The 18,770-nt window shown below is 37.1% G+C and overlaps 1 protein-coding gene across 1 annotated transcript in view; it reads right to left on the bottom strand.

The window, feature by feature from the left end:
- Window positions 1-16,149, bottom strand: part of dnajc17 (DnaJ (Hsp40) homolog, subfamily C, member 17) — a 38,530-nt gene extending 22,381 nt beyond the window's left edge. The window contains exons 1-6 of the mRNA XM_014982312.2: window positions 15,513-16,149; window positions 7,955-8,024; window positions 5,616-5,674; window positions 5,433-5,520; window positions 5,213-5,289; window positions 509-626 (exon numbers count right to left, since the gene is read on the bottom strand). Coding sequence (XP_014837798.1) covers window positions 509-626; window positions 5,213-5,289; window positions 5,433-5,520; window positions 5,616-5,674; window positions 7,955-8,024; window positions 15,513-15,593 — 493 coding nt within the window. The 5' untranslated portion in view covers window positions 15,594-16,149. The remainder of the gene's footprint in view (window positions 1-508; window positions 627-5,212; window positions 5,290-5,432; window positions 5,521-5,615; window positions 5,675-7,954; window positions 8,025-15,512) is intronic.
- Window positions 16,150-18,770: the final 2,621 nt, after the last annotated feature.

Raw genomic sequence — 18,770 nt, 5'->3', positions numbered from 1 at the left:
GAGGGGACTCAAAGTATGTACAGACGATGAACGAGTAATTGCACACCCACAAAAGAGGGTCAGGTTTACATCTCCAGAAGACTCCGCCGCTTAAAACAGCGAAGGAAAAGAAACGAGGTCTGACGGACAGTTCTGTGTGCGTGTGTGTGTGTGTGTGTGCGTGTGCGTGTGTGTGCGTGCGTGTGTGTGTGTGTGTGAGCGTGCGTTTGGCACTTTGCATTCCTATGATACTTTGCCAAGACGCATGACTGCCAAATGAACTAAAATAGACCTCTTCTCATATAAGTTCAGCTATTGTTATTGTTCGTTGCTTGAATAATATTTGGTGAACCACAGGCAGAACGGTGGCTAGTGTGGTTAGACAGGCTGGATGATTGCTTGGAAACAAAAAACGTCAACTAGCTGGTCAAATTGAATTTATAACATCAGAACGTGAAAACACCGATACATTTATGATAACCTGGACAAGCACAGACTGCTGATGGTTAAACCCAAGAAGAAATCAAACCTCTCTGAGTGTAGTTTCCTGGTTGTTGCTGTGCTTCTCTTTCTCTCTGGATCTGCTCCCTGATGAGCCTCTGCTCTTCTTCAAGTTGTCGGGATCCCTCCTCCCTCAAGCGGGCGATCTTTTAGGGTCAGACACCCAAATAATACGGTGTTAATCACAAACCTGCATGAACATTTTGTAGACAGAATTTCTTTAAATTATGATCTTTTGCAATTTTAATGCTGAGCTAGTTTTCTGTCCCGGTCTGTTTTTTTATGAACTTAAAGAAAAATAGATTTTACACTTTAAGACAGTAATACATAGACACATTAAGTGCCAAATGCCACTCCTCCTTTCTCATTTGTATCTTCCAGTCAGAACAAAGTTATGCTAAATTTTCTAGTGGTCTTGGTGATAAATATAACCAACGATTATAAAAACTATTGTCTCAGATTGAACCTTTGATCTTTCCCCAAGTGATTGGATGACTCAACTAGAAACTGAATCAGGAACACGTATTTGACAAAGAACAGAATAAAGCACCTGCTTGTGTTTCAGACTTTCCTGGACACGTTAGAAAAAGTCATTTCCAGTAAGCATCTGTGGTCTGTCCCATTTCTAAATTACAAAGTTTTCTTCTTCTGCAACCTCTCCTGAATGTCGAGCAGTTAACTATGAGGGGCCGTTTAGGACAAAATTTACGTTTTGTCTCTCACACACTACCAAAAAGTCTCGCATACTCCAAAAAAGTTGCCTCGCATACTCAAAAAAATTACGTTTTGTCTCTCACACACTACCAAAAAGTCTCGCATACTCAAAAAAAGTTGCCTCGCATACTCAAAAAAATTACGTTTCGTCTCTCACACACTACCAAAAAGTCTCGCATACTCCAAAAAAGTTGCCTCGCATACTCAAAAAAATTACGTTTCGTCTCTCACACACTACCAGAAACTCTCGCACACTCCAAAAATTACGTTTTGTCTCTCACACACTACCAGAAACTCTCGCACACTCAAAAAAAGTAGCCTCGCATACTCAAAAAAATTACGTTTTGTCTCTCACACACTACCAGAAACTCTCGCACACTCCAAAAAATTACGTTTCGTCTCTCACACACTACCAAAAAGTCTCGCATACTCCAAAAAAGTAGCCTCGCATACTCAAAAAAATTACGTTTTGTCTCTCACACACTACCAAAAAGTCTCGCATACTCAAAAAAAGTTGCCTCGCATACTCAAAAAAATTACGTTTTGTCTCTCACACACTACCAGAAACTCTCGCACACTCCAAAAATTACGTTTTGTCTCTCACACACTACCAGAAACTCTCGCACACTCCAAAAAAATAGCCACGCACACTAAAAAAAATACTAAAATGTCACACACACACAAACGTTAACTTTCTCGCACACATACACTACTAACAGCTCGCACATTCACAAACGTTAACTGTCTCGCACACATACACTACTAACAGCTCGCACATTCACAAACGTTAACTGTCTCGCACACATACACTAACAGCTCGCACATTCACAAACGTTAACTGTCTCGCACACATACACTAACAGCTCGCACATTCACAAACGTTAACTGTCTCGCACACATACACTAACAGCTCGCACATTCACAAACGTTAACTGTCTCGCACACATACACTGCTACCAGCTCGCACACACACACACACACACAGACGTTTATCTCTCACATACACAAGACTAAAGTTGAACACACAGTACTAAGACTCGTTTTTTGAATGTGTGAGAGCGAGACTTTTTTTGAATGTGTGAGAGCGAAACTCTTTTTGAATGTGTGAGAGCGAGACTTTTTTTGAATGTGTGAGAGCGAGACTTTTTTTGAATGTGTGAGAGTTGTCACGGAAGAGGCGGGGCATAATTTTTGGATCAAACTGCGCATGCGTAGATCCTAAACTATAATTTTCCATTTTTGACTCACTGTATGTTGTATTACTTAGTATATTTGTGTTTTTAAATATATATAAATATATTGAAACTATCTTTCAATAGCTACCTTATATTAAACTATGTTAAGGACAAATGTCAAACATAGTGCAAATATTTTGAAAACAAAGTAAAAGATCTTGCAGGTATATTAATCTCCTTCCTCCTTCATCAGAAATGAAAAATTATAAATGCACACTATGTGTTGGGAACCTGTGTTTGTTGACTGACTTTTATTTGTCAGGCTTACGAGACAAAAGCTGAAAAAAGATCGATTTTCTTCGCTTTCAAAATAACACAAAACAGCGAAAAAAGATCTCCACACCGGACCTCGTTTATTTATGTATGTATTTTTATTTTGATAGCTGCCGATTAAACTGAAAGTTACACATTGACATGATCATATGAGTAGTTTTTACCGAGAAATCGATCAGAAGCGCCGTGAAAATGGTCAGATTCACCGGATCCACGTCTCTGGCTGCAATGCGCGCTCCCGTCACAGGGGGAACAGATTTTCACGGGGGAACAGAATTTCTCACAAGACCTCTTAATAATTCCTGTAATGCTGGCACCCAGTGGACAGATTGTACTACAGCAATTTTGCTATTTTTAATCAATCAATCAAATTCATTTATTTCTATAGCACATTTAATCTACAAGAAAGTTAAACGTTCTATATATATTTAAAATATATATAGCACAAATATACTAAGTAATAGAACATACAGTGAGTCAACAATCGAAACTTAAGGTTTAGGATCTACGCATGCGCAGTTTGATCCAAAAATTATGCCCCGCCTCTTCCGTGACAACTCTCACACATTCAAAAAAAGTCTCGCTCTCACACATTCAAAGAGTCTCGCTCTCACACATTCAAAAAGAGTCTCGCTCTCACACATTCAAAAAAAGTCTCGCTCTCACACATTCAAAAAACGAGTCTTAGTACTGTGTGTTCAACTTTAGTCTTGTGTATGTGAGAGATAAACGTCTGTGTGTGTGTGTGTGTGTGCGAGCTGGTAGCAGTGTATGTGTGCGAGACAGTTAACGTTTGTGAATGTGCGAGCTGTTAGTGTATGTGTGCGAGACAGTTAACGTTTGTGAATGTGCGAGCTGGTAGCAGTGTATGTGTGCGAGACAGTTAACGTTTGTGAATGTGCGAGCTGGTAGCAGTGTATGTGTGCGAGACAGTTAACGTTTGTGAATGTGCGAGCTGGTAGCAGTGTATGTGTGCGAGAAAGTTAACGTTTGTGTGTGTGTGACATTTTAGTATTTTTTTTAGTGTGCGTGGCTATTTTTTTGGAGTGTGCGAGAGTTTCTGGTAGTGTGTGAGAGACGAAACGTAATTTTTTGGAGTGTGCGAGAGTTTCTGGTAGTGTGTGAGAGACGAAACGTAATTTTTGGAGTGTGCGAGGCTACTTTTTTGGAGTGTGCGAGAGTTTCTGGTAGTGTGTGAGAGACAAAACGTAATTTTTTTGGAGTATGCGAGGCTACTTTTTTGGAGTATGCGAGACTTTTTGGTAGTGTGTGAGAGACGAAACGTAATTTTTTGGAGTGTGCGAGAGTTTCTGGTAGTGTGTGAGAGACAAAACGTAATTTTTTGGAGTATGCGAGGCAACTTTTTTGGAGTATGCGAGACTTTTTGGTAGTGTGTGAGAGACAAAACGTAATTTTTTGGAGTATGCGAGGCAACCTTTTTGGAGTATGCGAGACTTTTTGGTAGTGTGTGAGAGACAAAACGTAATTTTTTGGAGTATGCGAGGCAACTTTTTTGGAGTATGCGAGACTTTTTGGTAGTGTGTGAGAGACAAAACGTAATTTTTTTGAGTATGCGAGGCAACCTTTTTGGAGTATGCGAGACTTTTTGGTAGTGTGTGAGAGACAAAACGTAAATTTTGTCCTAAACGGCCCCTCATAGTTAACTCCTCTCAAGGTTTCTGTGAAAACTTATTCAGAATTTGTGACAATCGAAACAGACTTCAGTGTACCTGGTTTGTAAATCCATACTAATCTTAATCGTCCTAGTGCGTTTTGCATTTTAACATTCAGGCAAAATATGTTACAGAACCAAATTTCACCTCATTCACAGTTGAAAGCATCATATCAAATGTCGACCAGATTTGAACAACTTAATAACTTGCCCAATACTACTCACCAACACAAAACATTAAAACACTGCTTGCCGTTTTAACAACTTAAAATATCATTTTGTGTGTGCTTGTATTAATGAATATAGATATTGCACTTTATGTGATTTATGTAGGAGTACCATAGTACACAAAACAAAGTAGATGGCATTTTAATTTAATGAATATGTTGTAGTATGCATGAGAAATCAAATATTTCCCTATCTTAAACTGAAGACTGTGGGTCTTTAAAAGTGATGGAATATGGAATGTTATTTAATACATCATATATCTGCTTTAAACTTTCTCCCTGGTCTGTCTGCTGTGTTTTTGCCTCCATCATGTCTTCACAGAACAGCAGGAGTCATATTAACAATAAATCACACACAGATGAACTACTGTATATATACTAAATTAGTAGACTTCTGACTGCAACTAGTCATGTTGGATGTTGTCAAAATAAAGGGGGCTAAATAAAAATGGATGCCACAATTTTAGGATTCATGTGTGAGAAACCATTTGAACACCATGTGTAACTTTTCTTCCACTTTCCAATTATGAACTTGATAGTGTTGGTCTTGATTGTGTGGTTTTAATGTGACAAAATATTCTTACTGTTCAACACACTTTGGATATTTTTACCTCTTCTTCAAGTGTTCTAGTGATTTGCACTTCCTCCTGGCTCTGAGCCTCCGCTCGCCGTTCTCTGGCCTCCAAGTCTGAAAAAAAATTAAAAATAGACTCATGTCCATTCCTTATATATTCAAAATGAGGTTTCTGCCAGTTGTTTTAAAAAATGTTTTTCTTTGTTCCATTAACCCTACAGTACCTTTAATAAAACAAGTAAACAGCAACTACTCACCAAGTTTAATTTTCTTCCTTTTATCATCTAATTTCTTGTTTCGCTCTTCAGCTTGTTTCTTGGCAGCACGAATCTTGTCATAGGCAGCCTGGAAAGAGCGTTAGTCACAGGTACGAACTGTCTGATGGTGTGGGAGTGAATCAGGAGGATTTTTACAGGTTAAAAATACATTGTTGGTCTCACCTTGGCTGCAGCATCAGTGAGAACTTCAAGAGCCTGGGACAATTGATGAAAGAGCTCCGCTGTAAGAAAGAGACGATGGCAAATATGTGAGCTTTACAGCAAAAATAAAAATACATGATAAGGCTTATAAGTGATAAAAAATGTAGACATACAAGTCAATGTTTCACAACTAAGGAGAGAAAAGAAAACAGAATAAATCTACACACGGTGCAAACTTAATTTATGGACAAAGCACTGGACATTTATATAAAGAAACCAGAGGTTTCCTCTTATAAAACCTGCTTCCTCCAATGAGAAATGGCAAATTGTCTTCACCTCTCTCCATCCATCCTCAGTTTCCCTCCACTCCAGCTGTCACTTAACACAAACCCACATTTATAAATGTACACACTAGGAGACCACATTCCCTGGGCTCATCCTACACCACTGACCATCCTGGCCAACCTTAATCATTCACTTATGGAAGGCCCAACAGGCTGATATTGTTACTCCCTGTGGGGACAGGCAATACACACAAACAGATGATAGTGCTAGCAAAGGCGGTCAGGTTACCTCCATGGATATAACTGGCTCAAATGAAATCCAACTGGGGGTGGAGGGGTGGGGAGGAATCTGCCATGCCTAAAAGGCAACTCAGAGTGTCACAACATGGTTGGTTGAGAAAAATGAGGGATTTCATGAGGGGTATCTTCAATCAGTGAAGAATGATAAGCTTTAAGTCTCCTTTTCCATGCATACAGCTGCCCCCTTAGGGGGTGACAAGTTCCAAGTAAAGTTCTGCTTTCGTGTGTGTGAGAGGCCAAGTCTGTCTATGTGTGAGTTCAAATGTTGAGGCCCTCCAAACCGCTTCTTTTCCATTTCTGGGAAACCGACCCCCTGCTTTTGTACTATTCCTCTCAACCTCCTAACCGTACCAATTTCCACTTTTTTTTTTTTCCTGTCACAATCAGAAATCATCTAAAACATCCAGGAACCACAGTAACCTCCCTTGAAAACATACCTCATTACCAGCTTTTTGTGCAAGTTGCTTCAACCCCCCCTACTGACAAAAAGCTACAGTGAAAGTCTTTGCTCCTTGCTGCAGAGAGCAGACCGACTCATCAGCTACGAAGAGGATGGAAACTGAGGCAACTGTGGTGCTGATGAGGATTTTCCAAGCTTGTCTATCTGATTAGAAATACTCCAGTGTGTATTTGGTTATCTATAATTCCTGTCAGGAGTTTAAATACACACCTGATGAATCATCTCCCTTCTTTTTAACCATAAATGGCCGAAATATCACCTTTTAATATTCTGATTTATTAGAACTGTTGTTATTTTAGGGTAGAAAAATCACAGAGCATACAATTTTAATTGACTTTCAAATACAATTGAATTTTAACATATTGTTATATGTTGTAATTAAATGTTACACTAACATATTGTTATTGGCTTGATTTTTGACCACGTTTTGCGACACTGTTCTTCTAGCACCTCTTCTAGAGTTTGGGATCATCACCCTGTTGAAGGCCCAAGTTGCATCTAATGCTGCGTTCCAGCTGTACTTGAAACTGGAAAATTCTGATTCCCCATTTGAAAAAAAAAATCAACCACAACACCCTCCAAAGTCAGATTTCCCACTGGGAAACAGGAAGAAACTACTACCCCCAGTTATAGACTTGTGTTTCAGATTGGTTGCTATTCACATCAACAGTAATAAGATGTGGAGGAAACATGCATTTTTCAAGACACGGGAGAATAGATCTAAATCAATGTTGCATGTGGCGCCTGAAACTCTAAACTGAAGAAGTGGTGTTTTTTTATAGAAAGTAAAACTTATAATGATGTTTGCCTCACTATGTTAGAATTTCTACTTCTTAACTAGAACACTGTTACCTCGGATATCTGCAAAACCGACACCTGAATGAAGCTTCCACCACCATGCTTGAAAGTTGGTACATTATTCTTTTGTCTAGAAGTTACTTTGACTGCTCAGAATATCCTCATGATTGGGGACAAAGATTTCAATATTGGCCTTCTATGACCACAACATTTTTCTTCAGATATTTAGGTTTTAAGGTGCTCACTGTTCAGGGAAATAATGATGTTGCTGTTTCAGTATGTCTCCCAGTTTATGATAGGCTTCAGCCATGATGATTTATGAGTTGTTCACAAATACAATAATTAGTTTCCTTCCATCATTGAACACAAAAAAGGTTTTGTGGTAGCTACAGTGTGTAGTTACAACACTTCTCTTCATTAAAAGTCAGATAATTCAGAATAGTGATAGAGGTTTGTGCATGAAAATCCAGAAAAGGCAAAAACAGACTAAATGAAACAATAAAAAAGTTTTCCCTCACCTGCTTTGGGGTTGTCTGGGTTCTTGTCTGGATGGCAGGTCAGTGCCTTCTGTCTGTAAGCTTTCTTGATCTGGTTAAAAGGAGAATACATCAATTTCTTATTAATTTCTTCATCCTTATTGCTTTCAAAAAATGACTGCCACATTAGAAAGTTAGCTGATCTTACATTTACCTGCAACATTGGCATTTACAAAATGTTTGCTCCATTTTTTTTGGCTCATATACATAAAAAAAAATCAATCATTCATAATTTATTAAAATCTGTGAGGGGCAGTGGTTTCCTTTCCTGTGATTAAAAGAAGCACAGTAAATTTCTAGGATGTAGAAACGATTTAAAATCTATGCAAATATTAACATGCCAAACAAAAAAGGTAAACTTAATGAGGGCTGATCACCAATACAACCAAGAAAATGCTATCAATACAGATTAACTGGACAAACCAGCCAAGTAAACAACCAAAAGAATATTACAAATAAAGTAATACACATAGTAAACACAAAAGAAAAGCACTCAAAAATATAATAGTTAAAATAGATTAAAAGGATTAGAATTGCCAGAAGTTTATTGAGTTCTCAGAAGAAAAAGCGAATGGGATTTTGTGGGCTAATTCTGAATAATGATGCTGAACTTAAAAGGGATTATGTACGGGAAAGAGAAGAAGTCAAGGTTCTCAGGACGAGCCGACTTCAAGCAAAAGTTCAAAGGCAATGGAAAGTGTGGAGCGTTATAACTAAGTTTGAGTTTTACTTCTTCTGAATGAGTCATGGCTCTTTTTAGATGATGATAATGGGTAAACTGGGTGACTGCTTATAATGTTTTCCCTTCACTTGTCCTGTTAAGGGGGGCTTCCCATTGGACGTCTCCTCCATTGGGAAAAGCAGGAAAAGCTTCTGTGAAGACCATAGGGGCTCCGACTTTCTGCATGCAGCTCCAAGAACACGTGCTCAGATACATGCTAAAGATCTGCCTCGTACATTCCTTCATACAAGTGAGAACAGCTTAAATACACAAATCCTAATCAGACGTTCCAATGTGCCGCATGTTTTCACGTATTCCGACTCCCCGGCCCGCTCCGTCCCAACTTTCACATAAATCAATCCCCTGCCAGTACGCTACAGGCCATGAAAAAAGTGGAAGCACCTTTCTTCGTGTCTGGGAAACATTTACATTTGTCCTCTGCAGTGTTTCCCTGTAGGTTATTTAGGACAACTTGACCTTTACTGTGCAAATGAAGCTCCAATGTTGACCAAACAAAGCAGAATGTGGTAACATGCGGCATTTTTAGCAACAACCTAAATGAGTCCCAGACAGACACGGACTGTACAAAGCACAAGGCCTTAAGTTTCAATGATATCAACAGGTCTCCTTTTTTTTTTTTTACTTCAAAGTGAATATTTGCATTCAGGATGTTCAGGTACTAGGTATTATAAAAGAATACTAAGTAATTTCTGTCTGGTACAAATAATCATCCTAAAACTAAAACTGGCAGACCAGTGCTTCAGTTCTGGCTCCGGTCTTTGGCTTCAGCCTCTCTCCATCTGTCTCTCCTCACTCTTTGCTTTATAATTCCAGTTATAGCTCTTTCTAAAATTTTCCAAACACTTTTAGGAAGATATGAGCAAGTTAAAAAACCAAAGTCTGTGCTCTGAATGCATTCGCCACACCCTACAAATAATAAAGTTTTTTTTTCCAGCAACAAAAGTAATGATTGAAGGCAATCTGTGGTCCTAAAATTTTTGTAGACTTTGAAATAAATAATTACAATTTATTCATAACTTGCTCTATTTTCCTTTAATCATTGTCAGAAGTCTGACTCGCAAACACATTCATTGTCTTTTGAGGTTTTTCACATTTTGTGACGTGACAAAATCCAAACTACTTTGGGATTTTTTGTGACAGACCAACATAAAATGGGGCAGAACTCTAAAGTGGATGAAACACTACACCGTGGACCCCTACCTATTTGTGGTTCAGTATTTGTAGATTAACCCAGTTGTGGATTTTTCTATGTAACATAACTCTAAATTATTCATAGAAAACTTCCATCATTTACAGATTTTCCTGTAAATCAAACTAAATTATTCGAGGCAAAAAGCAGTTTGAGAAGCTGAAGCCCTTGGCGGGCATTTGCAAGGCAGCCAATCAAGGGGTGCCATTTTTTTTTTTATTGCTTATTTGCTGTAACCCCAAGAGGGGAAATAATGAAGAACATAGATGTTAGTTTCTGTGGAATTGCTAAGATGATTGCGTATTAATACATAGTAAGTTATGTTTGGTATTTGAAATATTAATTATTAGAATGTCTGGGGGTTTGATATTTATCAGCAGTGACAGATAAGATGTTCAGAGTTGATTGTAAGATGTATGGAGATAAACATAGTGTAATCCTGGCTGCAAAGGCTACAAAAGCCCAGAGACTGGGGTGCAGGTTCACCGTCCAGCAGAGCTGTAACCCAAAAGATATAGCTGGAGATACGAAGGAATGGATAAATTGAAGCATATTCATTTGTTGGATGGGTTCAGTCAAAGTACAACTGGGAACTGGGAAGCATCTCACGACTCGAGATCATTTAATAAATATGTTCCTTGGTTTTGTTATCACAACAAAACTGATGCTTAAATAAATTTAAAAAAAACTTTTTAATCCTTAATTTTTCCTGAGTTTATTTTCCCTGGCTAATTTGTGGAATAAACAAGGTTTTCAACACAAAATATCAATCATGTATGCATTAAGGGAGATATTTGCACATTTGTGAACATAATATTTAACATCAGCTCTAAATGTAGTAAAGAAAGCCATAATTTTTAACACATTTCCAAAGCATTGTATGATTTTATTTATTTGCATTCTAAATACTTGTCATATTTCGCCATCTTTTCCTCCTCCTCCCATTTCTTTTTCTTTAAAATATCATTTCATATTTCATCAAGACACTGTAGCTCCCATAAGTGCCAGCAGGCTTGAATATAAGACTGAACCTCATTGGCTCAAAAACCTAGAAATAAATAATCAGCTCAGACAGGATTGCATCTTCTAACACAACTTTCTTGGTCATCTTTTGGTTCGATTTTACTGATCTTTAGAAGGACCAAGAAATCCTGATAGCATGCAAATAAAATACGAATAATAATAATAATAATAATAATAATAATAAATAAATAAATATTGATCATAATTTGCATTCTACTACTCCTCCACTACTACTCCTTGTAACATCCCAATGTTCTGGGTTTCAAATGCGAGAAACTAAACGAAGGAAATCGCTGAACTATTTCCCACGCTCGAGTTTGTGGAAGGATAAGTCACAAGATCAAGAGAAGACAACAATCCTGCAGCAGCAAGCCAACAGTAGCCAAATGGTTTGAGTCTCCACCGCACTGATTCCTCCGTACATCTTGTCCTCATTACTCGTCCCCGGTGCCAAATGATTGCTGACAAACTGCTGCTGAGTGTCCTAGCCGCATCGCAGCCACAGCAGAACCTCTGAGGCTGATAAGCTGCCTCACTGCCATGGGACTCTCCCTCTTAATTGCTATACACCACTATTTAGAGCCAATTATTTGCTGAAGGGAGATAGCAAATAATTGCAGAGAAGAAAGAGTAATTGTGAAAGGAGTATTATTGAACAGAGGGAGGATGAGTGCAAACAGGTTTCTAATATAAATTTCACTTTTATGACATGAAGTAAATGTCCTAAACAGAACCAAAATGATCTTGTGTTAAAAGTAATTCTGCATTTTTGTGGTCAAACTTTTTAGAGAAAATTGTGTGCTGCACATTCTTCAATATTGGTACTAGTTTTGAATCCAGCGTAAATAAAAGCCTCAGGTTTATTTGCTTTATTAAACTCAGAAATGAACATGAAAGTACATCTTTTTACTTGATTTTGACATTTCTCAGTACATTTCTGCAATACTTTTAGCTATGTAAAAGCCTCAATGAGGCAGGACAGGTTGAATAAACCATTTGGAGGGAGTATGTGGAAGGACAAATATGTTGGAGTTTCCAGAAGATAATTATGTGAAGTTGCAGCAGTCAAGAACATCAATCTTTGTTTTTGAGCATGAGAAAACTGAAAGCATTATCCTCAGTGATAGAGGGAATTTACTCTTCTCTTGTTTTTCCACCTGCTTATTGAGCTGAATCTTCATTTGTGCACGACTACAATTTATTCAACATCTGCACCACTGTCCATACGTGTTTCAGTGTGTAATATTTAAGGTGTCAGGACAGTGGCAAAACAAAATTCTTGACAAGTTTTTGCCATCTTTTCAACACTGACATCCTTTTACCTTTTAGAAACCCTGTAGAAGAGGAAAACTAAAATATGGACTATTGCAGCAAGATACTATGATGTGCAAGCAAAATAGTAAAACTTCAAGTAAAAGTCTGATACTATGAATCATTTCAGGCACAGAGAGGTTTTCTGAAATATGTCCAAAAAAAATGTGAAAGCATTTCATTCTGCTCTGTGAAATCCAATTATGGTAGCGATATGGAGGATAACTCTTCTTTAGTTTCACTTGATCATTTCAGGAGGGTATGCACATTTAAAAGTGTCCTTTTGAAATTGAGTATTAGTCACAGATGATATTTCCTAGCAATCTTTATCCATTTACAAAAACCAGACAATCTATAAAAGATCTACAGTCCGTTCCACATATTCATAACCCTTGAACATTTTGGCACATTAAGGCCACAAAATCCCATGTATTCTATTGGTATTTTATGTAGTAGAACACAAAATACTGGATAATTATGTAATAAAATTAAAGAATACAGACAGGCTGAAAGATTGGAAGCAGCTTCGGATTTCTGTTCACAATTCTGTCTGCTTGGATATTTGATTCAATGAATAATCAGACTTTGCTCTCTTTGGTACAGTTTTCCTTAATCAACCTGTAGAAGTACATCCATGCTACCAGATCATTGCTGAATAAACATTTATAAAGAAAAAGCAAGCTTAGTTTTAGGGTGAAAAGATTTAGCAAATATCACAACTTCAGTGCAAAACTACAACAAAAAAGGACTAATCACAGTCTGCACAATTCAATTAAAAATGTACTCTTCTAAATGTCTCAAACAGGTTTATTGTATTGCTAAGAACACAGATAAAGCTTTTTTTTTCAGACAAATTCCTCCAAAGCCTTCTAAATAATATACATCTGAAAGTGTAGTGAGCATTGATAGTCAGCTTTGTAGAAGCATCTTTCTCTGCAAAGAAAGCTGCAAGTATATGGAAGAACCGCATGTCTTTACTAACCAGCTTTGTGCATTCAGAAACTATAAATTGTTGCTCATTTTTCTTTTTCAAAAAGCTTGGCCTTTATCAGATTGTTAGAGAGCATCTGTGGACGTCAATTTTCAACTTTTACCACACATCTTCAATCGAATTTAGGTCTGGACTTTTACTGGGCCATTCTAATATATAAATATGCTCTAATTTATCTGTTGTTTCAAATCTATTGCAGCCTGGAACAGGTTTGACCAGCTTTCTTGTCTTTCCGCACAGCATGATGCCATCATCACCATGTTTAACTGTGAGCAATGTGTGCTCATGGTGATGCAGACCATGCGTTTTCTACAACAGCACACTTCGCTGCCTTTTATGGATACAAACACTAAAGGAAGATGTCCAATAATAGGCTTTATGCCACTCTGCGTTCCAATGATTTAGAGAGAGGAAAACTGTAAGAAAAACCTCGTACCTTTAACTTTCATTGTGTCTATCACCATGACAGTGTGGCAATGGAGGAAAGGCTGCATGGCGACATCCAACTTTCATGGTCAGAATTTCCAGTTTAGGCACGATTGTCGCTTTATTTTCTACAAGCTTCTAAGGACAAAGAGAACACAAAGTAATGTTTTATATCCCGGCGGCTAAAAAGGTTTTGGTCCAAGACATAAAATCCTAATTAAATTCACTGAAATTTAGGGCAATATCTTGGCATTGTGGAAAAGTTTTAAGGGTGGGATTACTTTTGCAAGTCCCTGTATCAGGAACAGCCTTGTACAAGAACAGCTAGAATTGTGCACCTAAAAGGTCTGTCAAAGAGTAAAAAAACATATGAGCATGTTTTTGCTTCATGCTGCATCTCATTAGGTAAAAGGTTTATTAAAATGATAGAAGCGGAATAAACCACATAAGCATCTGTGTGGTCCCACTTGTTGACATGTCTTTACCTTGCAATCTGCGGTAGGTACAACTCTGGTGGTTTTTCCTCCCCACTACCCGAAATCCCAAGCCCAGTTATTTGCAGCTGTTAAATCATAAGATTTTATAAGTTTCACTAGCTTTTCTTAAATATCAAATTACATCACAATTTCAGCTACAGTGATATAAGAAATGGATTTAAAAAATTAGGTTTTGCAGACATGCACTCAATGCAATGCTCCTGCGTCAAAGCAATATTTTACAGTCTGTAAAACACGGCTTTTACGTAATGCCTGTTTATGTGACAACCCACATAAACAGACTTTGGGATGAGTTTCTTCCCTTTCTCCCTGATTAACAGCCTGCCTAGAGAGAGATGAGGCCGCAGGCCAAACAACTGGGATAAGTGTCTGATGACATCCGTCGTCACACATTTGATTGATTTTTGTGCGAGTTCTCTGATTTTATTCAGCGCACGTACTCACAATCCCACTATCTCTCTGAACCATCAACAGACCGCAGAGAGTCACCGCTCTAAATTCTGGGGCTTCAGCTCTGCCCAAGCCACAACCACCGACTTCCTCAAGGATAATCCTCTGGGAATGAGAACACTTTGAAATCCAATTAAGAAATTAACTACTTCCCTTCTTTTGGCAGTAATTTTAATTCCTCCTTGTTTAGGCCGGTGGATTTTGGAGAGATGTGGCGGTCGATGGAAAAAGCGGTATTAAGGACATTGTGGTCAACTTCTCTGAGACCGTGATTAAAGTTTAAGCAAATCATGCCAAAAGAGGGAAGCTTAATGACCTCAAATCCATTCTTGAACTAATAATTTATATTATGAAGAAAAAAAAGAAAGCTTATGGTATGCAAGAGTGAGAAGACTTTTAAAACTTTTTTATACTCTAATGAGCAAAACGATGTCTATCAAATATCTGAATCACCTTAATTGCATTAGATTGTCTTACTATTTGTTTTGTTTTACTATTTTATTTTCTCATATTTGCCAACAATTTCAACCCTTTACACGCAGAAAATACCTGCCGCGACGTCTCCATCTAGTGGCCATTCTAGATTAGTGCAGTTGTGAGGTTCAGCATCTAGCTGGTTTGTATGTTTACTGGCTGATTCTTTAATTTTTATTTTGTCGGATAAATGTCATGCTGTCTGCATGACATTTATCTTAATTGGTAAGATGCACTGTAACTGTGCTATTTTTACAGCGATAAACCAAATGAATACATTCAGTCAGGCACATAAACAGAGTCTGCCTACCTGCATCATAGGAATACTCTTTTATAGTTTGCCCTTTAAGTTAAAAATAGCAAAAGCACCTTTCACGTGTTTTTCATCATATGCTAGTAGAACTGGTTTGTTTTTAAAGCTTCCTCCTTTTACGTACCTCTTTCGTTGTAGCTGAGCTCTCAATGCCGAGTAACCCATACAGGTCCATTTGTAAGATTTCCTTCGCCTTTCCAGACATTTTTACTTTGAAACAAACTAGAGCAACTATATAGAGCAAACAAAACGTTTTTAATACCGTGTGCACTGGTTCCGAAATGGTAACGTTTAGCTAATTTAGCTGTTGTTTTAGTTTTTCAGGCAGCATGAGTTTGACGTCGACGACCTTTCAACCTGGATGTACTTTGCATGCTGGGAAATGTAGTTTGTTGCTAAGCAAATTTGGGTTTAGTGGCTTTTCTTTTTTTTTTTTTTTTTTTAGTTTTTTTAGAGTTTTAATCTTGACGGAAATTTTCGGGCTTTTCTTTATCGTGTTTTATACTACATTTCACTAAAATAAGCACAACAAATGACAGTTAAAACGGTGTAAAAGGAGAAATTCACTTTTATTTTTCCCTGATAATTAACATTTTTTATCCGTCGTTTTAACTTCCTTCAAGTGTTTGTTTCTGCATTAAATAGGCATAATGTAAAAGCAAATTGCTTCTAAATTTCTCTGAGTATGAGGATGTACTTCTTTCTGTGTCTTGTAACTTTAGTTTTCCTCTTCATGATAGATGACGCTACATAAAAATACCCAGAACACAATTTCTAGAAACTGTTTTGCAGCTAAGACACTGACATGTGAAGCACTAATTAGCTACTTAAATCTTTTATGAATGCACATAAATCATTAAATATTATTTGACTCATTATTTATCAAACTCACTTTGAGGGATGGATTTTAGGCTTCATACTGAACAAATTCTAAAACAAAATTTAAAGAAGCAAAGAGAATCTTAGATATTTCTCAGGTTTAAAATTAATTTTACTGCAGTCGATACATTTATTACTATTTAATTGAAATTCACAAGAATATGAGAAAAAAAACACTAATCATTTTTAAATGATCAAGAATTTTGTTGTTAATCACCTCAAGGTCTATTTACTGATCATTTAATTGAGTATAAAAAATGCATAAACAAGCAGAGATAATCCAAATTTGCCAATATTAATTTTATTCTACAAACTATTATTAAAAAGATAAAATCAAAACTTTTCTGCATAAGAAATTAAACTTCAAAATAGTGTCTAAAAGAAAGTAAAATCAAACCTTTAAAGCGTGGTGGTTTTTCAGGGATTTCTAAAAAAAAAAAAAAAAGTTCAAAAAGTGGCAAAATTACTGCTGATTTGGACATTTATAACAGCAAAAAGAAACACAACAAAGATATTGACTTTGAAGATTACATATTGGATCACAGCGTGTGTCTCACAATCCATTTCCACAAGCTGAATTAGCAGTCTATTCACGATGACTTCATAATATTTACTTTCTATAGTCTTTGGTTAAACATGCTGTGCAGCGACTATTTTGCTAAGGCTGGAAATACATCAATAATCTTGTTAGAAGTTCAGAACTTATTCTCCTTTTTATGTTTTGGTAATAGTACCCGGGATAGAAACTGCATTCTTCAATTTAACAATGCGGCTTATTGTGATGGTGCCTTTGTTTTGGATCTGCAAAGCAGGACGACAGCTCAGATCATTTCTGTCTTTTGTCTGGTGAAGTGAAATTCTTTCAAGTCACAAAGACAAGCATAATCTGATCCGCTAAAACGCAGAAACACACATTTCTTAACACTTTGGATTCCCACGGAATCGAAAGTGCGGGCATTGTTGACTTTTTGAATTGCAGGAAGAACTTCCCCCTCCTCTTGAGTTTTATCAAATCTGCAACAGCGTCTACTTTCAAGGGTCTGATTTAGTGAATCTGGTAACTCTTTTTTTCTGTTTCTCTCTCCCTGCTTTCATCCCGAGGTCAGGTCCTGCTCAGCGGATGGTGCGTTTGTGTGGGAGGGGGTCCAACAACTGGCTCTTTATTCAGCATCACATGGAGAGCTTAAAGTTACACAACTCTGCACACACAGGGAGAGGAAAATCTGCAATTCTGTTTTCAAAATAAAAGCACAAGCATCAGAGCTTCTATAAAAGTAAAAACTTTCACCCTGGGAAACCGAAACCCAGATTATGTAAAAATCTGATGATTTCAAAAGGATTGCAGCTATTGCACAAAGAGGAAAAAAACTGTCCCAGATATTTAATCTTAATTACTGTCAGTTTCTTACTGACTGACCCTTGCTATTATTCATTTCCATTCTTGTTACATTTATGATTTTTTTTTCTAAATGACACCATACACACGGGGTAAAAATATGTTTTACCTCATTATATCAATATTATATCATTATAATGACATAATGGATATTATTATAAAGTTTATTTGATTGGGACAGACACACATCGACATAGACAAACTGAATAACACAGCAGTCCCATGTTTGCATCATCAATAGCAACAGCTAATTCGCAGCACTTGTCCCTAGTTGGGCTTTTTTTTTTAAATAACTCTAAAAATTGAAGTGATAATCATTTAAAATAGCACAACATGATGTATACAAACAGAAAAATGTAAAACATCAAAAATGGGTACAGTTTTGTTTTTGACATAACCAGAGTTTTGTTTGATTTTTGAACGTACTAAAACTGGTTACAGACTTTAAATGATCAGGAAGTGAATTCCAAAAGTGGTATATATATATCCAGTGATATATCCATTATATCATTTAATGATATAATGAAATCATTATTCCAATATATGTGCTGAACTACCTTTGTTACCTGAGACCTGGGGTGTTTCTACATACATGGTACTCTTTTCCAAAATTCCTCCCACAGTACAAACCCATGCATGTTATGTTGAATGAATTTTCCAGATTGTTTTTTGGTTTAATTCTGAACAGCCATTAAGTCAGATAGTTTTACACCAAGGAAAAGACTCGATGGGAAGTAATGATTCTTTTTTTTTTCTCTTGAAGGAGTGTCCTATTTCTCAGTGAGATATTTTATCACTAACTGAATAGAAAGACGGCAGACTGTCAACTTTAGGAAATTACAAAAAGCATCTGTTAAAGTAAGCTAAAGAAAGTAGCATTTCTCAAACATTTCGGCTAATAAGATTTTCATTCCACCAGCTCAAGCTACTCTTGTGTATTTACAAAATTCCAGCGATGTCAGGAGGGAATGGAGAATGGAGAACAGGTTCAAGGCATTCTAACTGAAGAGTCACAGTGTAGTTAGAACAGACTGAATAGACTCTGAGCACATTTGACAAGGATGAATAAAGTGATAAAATTCCTTAGCGGATGGCTGAGCTGACTAT

The sequence above is a fragment of the Poecilia mexicana genome, unplaced genomic scaffold, assembly GCF_051168715.1.
Source record: "Poecilia mexicana isolate PSO_F unplaced genomic scaffold, ASM5116871v1 scaffold_22, whole genome shotgun sequence".
Lineage (NCBI taxonomy): Eukaryota > Metazoa > Chordata > Actinopteri > Cyprinodontiformes > Poeciliidae > Poecilia > Poecilia mexicana.
This window is presented reverse-complemented; position numbering and strand designations above follow the sequence as displayed.